Consider the following 12,280-nt stretch of genomic DNA (forward strand, 5'->3'; position numbering starts at 1 on the left):
GTATGCATACATGATTGTGTAAGCACTATGGAAGGCATATAAAGTACATCTTGAGTTAGGAATAACACCCGGAGTTATTTGTATGCATATGTGGTTATGTAAGTTTTATTGAAGGCATTTAAAGTACATCTTGAGTTACAGATAACATCCTGAGTTAAGTTGTATACATACATGATTGTGTAAGCACTATGGAAGGCATACAATGTGCAACTTGAGTTAGGTATAACACCCTGGGGTATGTTGCTTAGTATCAGGTAAGAGACTGGGGTCAGTATTGGGGAGGGACATTTTTCTCAAACCAACCCATGAAACTTGGTGTAGTTGTTGAGGGATTAACACTATTTGTAAGCACATGATGGGCAATATATGGCTGCCAGTAGAACTGCTGGAGGATGAACTGGGAAAACCCCATGAAGAACCTTCAACCAGTAGAGAGCTTCTTGCAGGCTTTCTCACATACACACATTGGCCTGACACTGTAACCCATGTGACAGAGGTGAGAGTTCTCACATACACACATTGACCAAGCCAGACTATATAACCCATGTGACAGAGGCGAGAATTCTCACATACACACATTGACCAAGCCAGACACTGTAACCCATGTGACAGAGGTGAGAGTTCTCACATACACACATTGACCAAGCCAGACTATATAACCCATGTGACAGAGGCGAGAGTTCTCACATACACACATTGACCAAGCCTGACACTATAACCCATGTGACAGAGGCGAGAGTTCTCACATACACACATTGACCAAGCCTGACACTATAACCCATGTGACAGAGTTGAGAGGCAGTTATTGGTAAAGATGAGTTCATTAGATGGATTGGCCACATGGCGCCCTGAAACTTGTCTAGTAACTCTCTGACAAGTTTACCTTGAATAGCATTTTAAAGTTCGCCTTGCATTTTGCAATTCATTTGGAAACAAGTGTCCATTTAAAGATGGCATTAGAGTAAGATTTTACCAGTTTATTTTATTTCCATGTGTACAGGCAAATATATTTTGTCATAAATACATACACAGTAATGTTATGTATATAAGGTACACCAAGAGAGTAATAACACTTTGGGTACATTGTATGCATATATGATTGTGTAAGCAATGGAAGTGTATATAAAATATATCTAGAATTTGGGATAACACTCTAGGTACATGTATGCATACATGATTGTGTAAGCAATGGAAGTGTATATAAAATATATCTAGAGTTTGGGATAACACTCTGGGTACATGTATGCATACATGATTGTGTAAGCAATGGAAGTGTATATAAAATATATCTAGAATTTGGGATAACACTCTAGGTACATGTATGCATACATGATTGTGTAAGCAATGGAAGTGTATACAAAATATATCTAGAGTTTGAGATAACACTCTGGAGTATATTGTATGCATACATGATTGTGTAAGCAAGGGAAGTGTATATAAAATATATCTAGAGTTTGAGATAACACTCTGGAGTATATTGTATGCATACATGATTGTGTAAGCAATGGAAGCGTATATAAAATATATCTAGAGTTTGAGATAACACTCTGGAGTATATTGTATGCATACATGATTGTGTAAGCAATGGAAGTGTATATAAAATATATCTAGAGTTTGGGATAACACTCTGGAGTATATTGTATGCATACATGATTGTGTAAATGTTAACAAAAGGCATATAAAGTAAATCTCGTATTAGGTATAACACTTTGGGATATGTTGTTTTTGTCCCAACTAAAAGCAGGCAATGAATTTTGCCTTCTGCAGTTCTAATGCAGTTTGCAATGCAATTGTGGAGATATGGGTCCAGTTTAAGATGGCAAATTTAGAAGTACATAGCAGAATTAAATATGAATTACATACCTTTTTTTCTATATCAATATGTACAAAACTTATATCTGTTAATAAATAAATGTCCAATAATTATTGTAATTTGTGGTGTATTTGTACAAAATCAGATATTGACATTAACAGTTCACAGTGGTTAAATCAGTGCGCTTGTCAAATATATTTAATATTTATTTCCCCTCTTTTCTTTTGTATACAGGTTGAACAATACAACAAAGACATGTTGACAACATTAGAAAAGACAAATGTGCCTGTCCCTTCCTTGACCTTGCAAAACTCCAAGCAGAAACCTTCACGGTCTGTTCCACTAGAGCCACATGTGGAAGTGGTCCACACAACACCCCCACAACAGAATTCTCCAGAAAAAAAGAAAAAGCCTGCCCCCAAACCACCTCAACCGCCAGATGTCTCAGAAGATCGTATGGAACACATGAAGAAAATGGGGCAGGTCAAGTTATTGATGCCAGAAAAAGATGGTAGCTATTACGATGAGGTGAGACATTATCGTTATTGCTTGTCTCGAAAAAAAAAGATGAGGTAATGTCATGATTATGTTATCCTGCTCATGTGGACATGTGTGAGCACATAGGGATTATGTTACCTTGCCTATGTGGACACATGTATGAGCATGTGAGGATTAGGCCTCATTGTATGGATGTGTGCAAGCATGTGAGGATTAGCCCTGCATGTGTGGACGTGTGTGAGCATGTGAGGATTAGGCCTTCTTGTGTGGATGTGTGTGAGCATTTGAGGATTAATCCTGCTTGTATGGATGTGTGTGAGCATGTGAGGATTAGGCCTGCATGTATGGATGTGTGTGAGAATGTGAGGATTAGGTCTGCTTGTGTGGATGTGTGTGAGCATGTGAGGATTATGCCTGCATGTATGGATGTGTGTGAGCATGTGAGGATTAGGCCTGCATGTATGGATGTGTGTGAAAATGTGAAGATTAGGCCTGCTTGTGTTGATGTGTGAGCATGTGCAGATTATGCCTGCTTGTGTGGATGTGTGTGAGCATGTGAGGATTAGGCCTGCTTGTATGGATATGTGTGAGCATGTGAGGATTAGGTCTGCTTGTATGGTTATGTGTGAGCATTTGAGGATTAGGCCTGCTTGTGTACATGTGTGTGAGCATGTGCAGATTATGCCTGCTTGTGTGGATGTGTGTGAGCATGTGAGGATTAGGCCTGCTTGTATGGATATGTGTGAGCATGTGAGGATTAGGTCTGCTTGTATGGTTATGTGTGAGCATGTGAGGATTAGGCCTGCTTGTATGGTTGTATGTGAGCATATGAGGATTAGGCCTGCTTGTAGGGATGTGTGTGAACATGTGAGGATTAGGCCTGCTTGTATGGTTTGTGTGAGCATGTGAGGATTAGGCCTGCTTGTGTGGATGTGTGTGAGCATATGAGGATTAGGCCTGCTTGTGTGGATGTTTGTGAGCATGTGAGGATTATCTGAGTTATGATTGTCGATGTTAGGACAGACAGACAGATAGATAGATAGATAATGCCCTTTCTAAGATAAGATGGGGGTTAGTTTGTAGACTTTCATAGCAATATTGCTTTATCTATGACATGATTGTGGGTGGCCTGTAGACAAGGAGCAGTAGTGCCCTATCTGTGACACAGTTGTGATTGGTTTGTTTTTATGCATAACAGGTATGCCATATCTTTTACATAAATGTGTGTCCTGTTGACCAACTGGGAAACATTTAGGATTTCATGAACTAGCTTGTTTGAATTCATGACAACAGGTCACATCTGCAGTTTGATGTTTCTATCTTTACACAATGTGTTTTCTAAAATACAAAAAAACAACCTCAAATTATTTTCTTTACATGCAGTCACAATTCTATCTTACCCTTTCTCCTGGGACTAAATCTTAAAGAAATTAAAGAAACCCTAATATTTACTAAATTAAAATGGCCTATTAATTTGGTGATGTGTTGCTTGGTAAATCATTTTAATATTTTGGAATTGAAATATTGTTTTATAAACTGTAGGAGTGAACGATTCATCAGTGTATTGATGAATGGATACCTTTGGCATATCCATGTACAGAAGAGGTGAAAAATTGGTACAAAACAACACCTTCCTATACAAATTAGGTCACTCCTCAGCAGTCAAAACTAATTGTTAGTCATCTTTGATTTGCCTTTTTATTCTTTAAATCAAGAATTCATTTGACACGACTGTTGAAGACATAGGCACTCAATTTTGTCAGTTAGGGAAAGAAGAAATAAATCTATTCACAATGCACATTTTTGACTTCTACAAATTAATACAAGGTTACATGGTTCATAATCTTCCCACTCCACACACACACACACAGAGATTCCGTGCTAAATATTTTTTCCCATCAGCATGTTCAGAATAAAGGACACATTCCAGATGTATTCCTCTTTCACATTAAAGTGATTCACTCGTCATCTAATGATGATTTTTATGTGAAAATTTGCTGTTGCTTCATATCTTGTCTACTTGGGTTGAATTTGAAGGCTACAGTTACAGTGTGTCACACAGTGAAATGTATTACGTTACGTTACATTCCAAATTTTGACTTGTTCATAGTCCGTGTAAAGAATAAGCACCAGTCAGAGCTTAATGCAGCTTAGTCCCTCCTTGATGTCCAAACTGATCCAGTTAATCTAGGTAGATACAAAACAACAGAGAAACTTTGACTACTAAAGTGACTACTAAATGATCTGTGCCATTCATGGAGATTAAGCTTGGAACGTCTCTTTTTATGTTCTTATATGTAATAAATGGTTGAAAGTGCTGATGGGAAATTTATAAAATTAGCATGGATTTCAAACTGCATTAGTTCGTCAGCTTGTGTAAATTTGGTAACTTTTGTGAAAAATAGAGTGGATTTTAATCAATAGTTTTCCAATGCTTTGCATCTGCAGGAAGTACAGTGTGATAGATTTTGTTGGCTTTCAATTCCCCACTCCCACACCTGGACTTGTTCTACATAATATTTTCATTGCACAAGGAACACTGCACTATTTCGTCTGTTTTGATGATACTGGTAACACCATAATATCATCCAAGTTAGAGTGAAAATTGATATGATATTTTTAAAGTATTCATATAGTGCAAAACAAAGGCATGGTGGCCAGTATAAGGCCTGCATCTGATTAAATGGATTAGCCTGAAATATCCTTAGAATCTAATGATCTGATTGGTTGATCTGAAAATCTGGCTTCAGATTGACCAATCAAGTGTCCTAAGTCCAGATTTAAATTGAGACACGTGTTGATAAAATTGAGACCAGGTACCTTCTCACTAAATCTTCATAAAACAAAACATTATAAAAGTTACAGAATTTGTTAAATAGATACATTCAGAAAAAAATGTATGTTGCTGAGAGAAATGTCTATGTGACTTCTTTGTTAAGACTGCAAGGAAGCATTTAGGCAGGAAATTGATAAATTAGAGCAACTTGTATTTCAGTCATAAATCGCCGGTGATTTCCGTTATGTTCCAGTCCTAAACCTCCAATGATTTCTTTTCTTTTCCAGTCATAAGTCTCCAATGGTTTCCTTTATGTTTTAGTCATTAATTTCCAGTGATTTCTTTTATATTCCAGTCATAAATCTGCAATTATTTTCTTTTTATTTATTTATTTTATCTTACAACTTTAGTGCTTTTGCTAAATTTATTTCTTTTGTGTCATTTGGTAAAATAAGTAAATAACAATTTTACTAGACTATGCTTTGTGACAATTAGTTTTGAATATACTAATATTAGGACAGTAATGTAATAAGGATGACAAATTGGGAACATTCAGTATTGTAGATGGCTAACTAAATTTGCATACTGTCTTTACTGGGCACAAGTAATGTCATATATGGCTAATTGAATTTGCATACTGTCTTTACTCGGCAAAAGTAATGTCATAGATGGTTAATTTAATTTGCATCCTGTCTTTACCAGGCATAAGTAATGTCATAGATGGCTAATTGAATTTGCATCCTGTCTTTACTGGGCACAAGTAATGTCATAAATGGCTAATTGAATTTGCATCCTGTTTTTACTGGGCACAAGTAATGTCATATATGGCTAATTAAATTTTTATCCTGTCTTTACTGGGCACAAGTAATGTCATAGGTGGCTAATTGAATTTGCATCCTGTCTTTACTGGGCACAAGTAATGTCATAGATGGCTAATTTAATTTGCATCCTGTCTTTACTGGGCACAAGTAATGTCATAGATAGTTAATTGAGTTTGCATCCTGTCTTTACTGGGTACAAGTAATGTCATAGATGGCTAATTGAATTTGCATCCTGCCTATACTGGGCACAAGTAATGTCATAGGTGGCTAATTGAATTTGCATCCTGTCTTTACTGGGCACAAGTAATGTCATAAATGGCTAATTGAATTTGCATCCTGTCTTTACTGGGCACAAGTAATGTTGTAGATGGCTAATTGAATTTGCATACTGTCTTCACTCGTCAATGTCATATATGGCTAATTGAATTTGCATCCAGTCTTTACTTGTCAATAGTAATGTCATAGATGGCTAATTGAATTTGCATTCTGTCTTTACATACATTATTATATTTCAGTTGCAAGAACAAAAGGCAGATGTCTCTAAATCACCACCTGACTCCCCAACCAGGTAAGTTGACAATCAGCATCAGTTTTCTTTTTCATTGATGCTCCTCCATGAACATGAAAAGTTTACAATGTGTAACCATGGTTTATTTGTCCATCCATCCCTCCAAATGTGTAACCATGGTTTATTTGTCCATCCTTCCCTCCAAATGTGTAACCATGGTTTATTTGTCCATCCATCCCTTAAAATGTGTAACCATGGTTTATTTGTCCATCCATCCCTCCAAATGTGTAACCATGGTTTATTTGCCCATCCATCCCTTCAAATGTGTAACCATGGTTTATTTGTCCATCCATCCCTTAAAATGTGTAACCATGGTTTATTTGTCCATCCATCCCTCCAAATGTGTAACCATGGTTTATTTGTCCATCCATCCCTTAAAATGTGTAACCATGGTTTATTTGTCCATCCATCCCTTAAAATGTGTAACCATGGTTTATTTGTCCATCCATCCCTTAAAATGTGTAACCATGGTTTATTTGTCCATCCATCCCTTAAAATGTGTAACCATGGTTTATTTGTCCATCCATCCCTTAAAATGTGTAACCATGGTTTATTTGTCCATCCATCCCTCCAAATGTGTAACCATGGTTTATTTGTCCATCCATCCCTTAAAATGTGTAACCATGGTTTATTTGTCCATCCATCCCTTAAAATGTGTAACCATGGTTTATTTGTCCATCCTTCCCTCCAAATGTGTAACCATGGTTTATTTGTCCATCCATCCCTCCAAATGTGTAACCATGGTTTATTTGTCCATCCATCCCTCCAAATGGTTCAGATTTGTATGTTGGTTATAGGTGGGACCTCTGGTGCATGAATTTATAGCAGTGGTTTTGTGGTTTTTTTTCCTTTTAATTACCCCATACAGTAGTACGAGAATATTGAGATATCCAACATGTCTGTTCATTTGTCTGTCTCATTACTCTCATGTCCTCTCAAACTGCTGGGAGAAAACTGAGCACCAAGATAAATACACTGGTTACCAATGAAGTGGCCATCTGTGTCATGAGTATCATTTTTAAAATTTCAGCTTGTGGGTCCCATGGAGGGAATAAAAGTAAAAAAGAGGAAGAATATTAACCACCCTGTCAGATTTCAGACACTTAAAATGTGAAGTAAAGGTGTTCTGTCAGATTTCAGACACTTAAAATGTGAAGTAAAGGTGTTCTGTTAGATTTCAGACACTTAAAATGTGAAGTAAAGGTGTTCTGTCAGATTCCAGACACTTAAAATGTGGCATAGAGGTGTTCCTGTTAGATTGTAATGTTATACAACCATACCTAGACTACTGTAATGTTATACAACCATACCTAGACTATTGTAATGTTATACAGCCTTAACTAAACTACTATAATGTTATACAGCAATACCTAGACTACAGCCATACCTAGACTACTATTATGTTATACAGCCATACATAGACTACTATTATAAGGCAATATCTAGACTAATGTTATACAGCTATACTTAGACTACTGTAATGTTATACAGCCATACCTAGACTACTGTAATGTTATACAGCCTTAACTAAACTACTTTAATGTTATACAGCAATACCTAGAATACAGCCATACCTAGACTACCATATTGTTATATAGCCATACCTAGACTACTATAATGTTATACAGCCATACCTAGACTACTGTAATGTTATACAGCCTTAACTAAACTACTATAATGCTATACAGCAGTACCTAGACTACAGCCATACCTAGACTACTATAATGTTATATAGCCATACCTAGACTACTATAATGTTATACAGATATACCTAGACTACTATAATGTTATACAGCCATACATAGACTACTATTCTAAGGCAATATCTAGACTAATGTTATACAGCCATACCTAGACTACTGTAATGTTAATCAGCAATACCTAGACTACAGCCATACCTAGACTACCATATTGTTATATAGCCATACCTAGACTGCTATGTTATACAGCCATACCTAGACTACTATAATGTTATACAGCCATACCTAGACTATTGTTCTAAGGTAATACCTAAACCACTGTAATGTTATACAGCCATACCTAGTGTAATGCTGTACAGACACACATAGACTACTGTAATGTTATTCAACCATACCTAGTGTAATGCTGTACAGTCATACATAGGCTACTGTAATGTTATGCGGCCATACCTATAATACTGTTACTTTTATAAGACCACACCTAGACTACTGTAATGTTATACAACCATACCTAGACTACTGTAATGTTTTAGTTATACCTAGACTACTGCCACACCAAGATACTGTAATGTTATACAGCCATACATAGACTAATGGACAGTAATACAGCCATACCTAGAAATAAAGCCACACCAAGATGCTGTAATGTTATACAGCCATACATAGACTAATGGACAGTAATACAGCCATACCTAGAAATAAAGCCACGCCAAGATACTGTAATGTTATACAGCCATACATAGACTAATGGACCGTAATACAGCCATACCTAGAAATAAAGCCACACCAAGATACTGTAATGTTATACAGCCATTCCTAGACTACTGTAATGTTATTATTGGACTTGCATCTCAGAAGAATGTTTGCAGTTTTCTCTGCTTTTGACTCATCCTTGATAATGTTGTAAACATCACAAATGCAATGGATAACCTGACAGTTGTAAGAGTAAGTGAATGAATCATTTTAAAAAGGCTAACCTTGTACACAACACATAAACTTATGGTCCAATATAAAAAGGCTAACTTTGTCCACAACACATAAACTTATGGTCCAATATAAAAAGGCTACCCTTGTACACAACACAAACTTATGGTCCCCATATAAAAAAGCTAACCTTGTACACAACACATAAATGTATGGTCCCATATAAAAAAGCTGACCTTATACACAACACATAAATGTATGGTCCCATATAAAAAGGCTAACTTTGTACACAACACATAAATGTATGGTCCTGTATAAAAAGGCTAACCTTGTACACAACACATAAATGTATCATGCCATATAAAAAGGCTAACCTTGTACACAACACAAATGTATCGTGCCATATAAAAAGGCTAACCTTGTATTCAACACATAAACTTATGGTGCCATATAAAAAGGCTAACCTTGTACTCAACGCATAAACTTATGGTGCCATATAAAAAGGCTAACCTTGTACACAACAATGTATGGTGCCATATAATAAGGCTAACCTTGTACACAACACATAAATGTATCATACCATTTAAAAAGGCTAACCTTGTACACAACACATAAATGTATGGTGCCATATGTAAAGGCTAATCTTGTACACAAGACATAAATGTATCATGCCATATAAAAAGGCTAACCTTGTACACAACACATAAATGTATGGTGCCATATAAAAAGGCTAATCTTGTACACAAGACATAAATGTATCGTGCCATATAAAAAGGCTAATCTTGTACACAACACATATATGTATCGTGCCATATTGAAAGACTAACCTTGTACACAACACATAAATGTATCATGCCATATAAAAAGGCTAACCTTGTAGTCAACACATAAACTTATGGTGCCATATAAAAAGGCTAACCTTGTACTCAACACATGAACTTATGGTGCCATATAAAAAGGCTAACCTTGTACACAACAATGTATGGTGCCATATAAAAAGTCTAACCTTGTACACAACACATAAATGTATCATGCCATATAAAAAGGCTAATCTTGTACACAACACATAAATGTATGGTGCCATAAAAAAAGGCTAACCTTGTATACAACACATAAATGTATGGTGCCATTATATCTCAAGGACCTGATCCATTCAAGAAAACAAGGCAACGCTGCCATTTTAAGACCAGTGTCAGCTATCTGTCTTTTCATTTTAAAGTCAGATAAAGATCTCATCTTTTAGAGAAGTATTTAGAATTTGGGATATCTAATTTTGACCAGAATCAAACAGGAAATTAGAAAAAAGATATGAATATATTTGTTATAATCTCATTTACTGGATGAAAAGCAGGACCTGTTTGATTTTAACAAATTTGTTTACACTATATACTATTTTCATACTGTTTATGCATTATTTTTGTACTGCATATATGCTATACTTATACTGTATGTACACTATTTTTTATAATGTATGCACACTATTTTTATACTGTAGTGATACTATTTTATGCTGTATATACACTATTTGTATACTGTATGTACATACACACCCCTTCTTTGATAACTTGCACACAACTGGGTCCAGAAACACAGACTTGCAGTGTATGTGAGGTGCTACTTACAAAGATACACTGCAAAATTAAGAAAGGGATGAATATTGACAGTGAATGGGGGTGGGAGGCAGGTTTGGGGTGGAGGCAGGTTAATTACTTTAATAACTGTATAATAACTGAATTAGGAATAATTGTAATAAAAGATTCTTCCCTTTTCTCTATAAATTACATTTATTTCAAAATATCCAACCTCTGCAGCAGGGTTTCATTCATTGCTCCAAGTAATTTCATTACAAATCACATGTGTAACAGCAAAAACATTGTGTATTACACTGCATTTTGCAAGTTAGTGCAGGTACATTCTAGGCTTACAGTACTGTAGATTTAGAATAAAGCGAGATTCTTTATTTAAAAATCATGTGAATTTAATTTAGAGAAAGATCAACATCAAAACTCAGATTTTAGAAATGTATTTGTTATATAACTGAAACATTGATAATGTGATTTTATTCCAAGTTGTTGTGCGGCCCCGAGTGGCCAAGTGGTCTAAAGCACTTACCGTTACGGATCACTGCCATCTCACCTCTGACTGCGTCGGTTCGAGTCTCGGATTCAGCTAATGTGGTTATGTGAGAAAGCTTGCCAGTAGCTTCTCATGGGTCGGTGGTTCTTTCCGGGGGTTTACCGGGTTCTTCCTCCACCATTGATACTGGCCGCCATGTATAGCCTATCTTGTGCTGAAAAATGGCGTTAAGCCCTACAACAACAACAACAACAACAACCAAGTTGTTGTGATAATTTTTTCATACTTTAGTATTCTTCAGAGTGCCAGTTTAGGAATTTGATGTTCGCTATAAACATTGGAAATTACTTCTCCATAATGAATCCCATCTGCAAAACTAAGATTTTCTTGCACTAAGTATGCCTTTTGATTTGTTCCTTTGCACTATAATCACAAATGTGAATGAGTGTGATAAACTACTGATTTGGTGTTAGATATTTTAATGTGAAATGTGTTGACTTATCACACTACCGTGACTACTGGCTCTTTTGTAGGTAACGTTTACATGCCTTATTCTACCATAATAATTTGAATCAATACAAAAGACTAATTAACATGATAATACAATGCAGGTCTAGTTTTAATTGTTTGAATGCAATGAACACTTCTGCTAAGCTGGAGATCATTACACATTCAGTGTTTAATTCGATTCTCATGAAAAACCATTAATACTGGCCGCCATGTATAGCCCATCGTGCTGAAAAATGGCGTTAAACCCTACAACAACAACATGAAAAACTTGCTGCATTGTGACGGCGTTTATTTAGGTTCTCAAGGAAACACTTGCAAGCTTCATTGTGACAGCTATTGCTTAATTAGGTTGTCATGGAAACACTTGCAGGCTTCATTGTGACAATCAGTTGATACTTTTAATTTTAGAATATAAGAGGGTATATCAAATTTATGATGAATACACTGAAACTGAATTGAATTTTCTTTTCTCAAACACAAATGTTGCTTGACAAAACTTATGTAGCTGGTATTTATTTCATAAAGTATTCCCACCAGAAGAAATTTCATTAAATATTGTTATTATGGTGTGCTGAGAAATTTGTCATACAGAAT

The 12,280-nt window shown here is 35.9% G+C and overlaps 1 protein-coding gene across 3 annotated transcripts in view; it reads left to right on the forward strand.

The window, feature by feature from the left end:
• The window catches only part of LOC149789673 (myosin-IIIb-like), a 235,291-nt gene that overhangs the window by 181,998 nt on the left and 41,013 nt on the right, over positions 1 to 12,280 (forward strand). For all 3 annotated transcript variants that reach the window (XM_089971686.1, XM_089971688.1, XM_089971687.1), the window contains 2 exons: positions 2,048 to 2,341; positions 6,424 to 6,476. In XM_089971686.1, coding sequence (XP_089827812.1) covers positions 2,048 to 2,341; positions 6,424 to 6,476 — 347 coding nt within the window. The remainder of the gene's footprint in view (positions 1 to 2,047; positions 2,342 to 6,423; positions 6,477 to 12,280) is intronic.

Source organism: Sinohyriopsis cumingii, chromosome 10, assembly GCF_028554795.1.
Source record: "Sinohyriopsis cumingii isolate HCF-2022 chromosome 10, ASM2855479v2, whole genome shotgun sequence".
Taxonomy (NCBI): Eukaryota; Metazoa; Mollusca; class Bivalvia; order Unionida; family Unionidae; genus Sinohyriopsis; species Sinohyriopsis cumingii.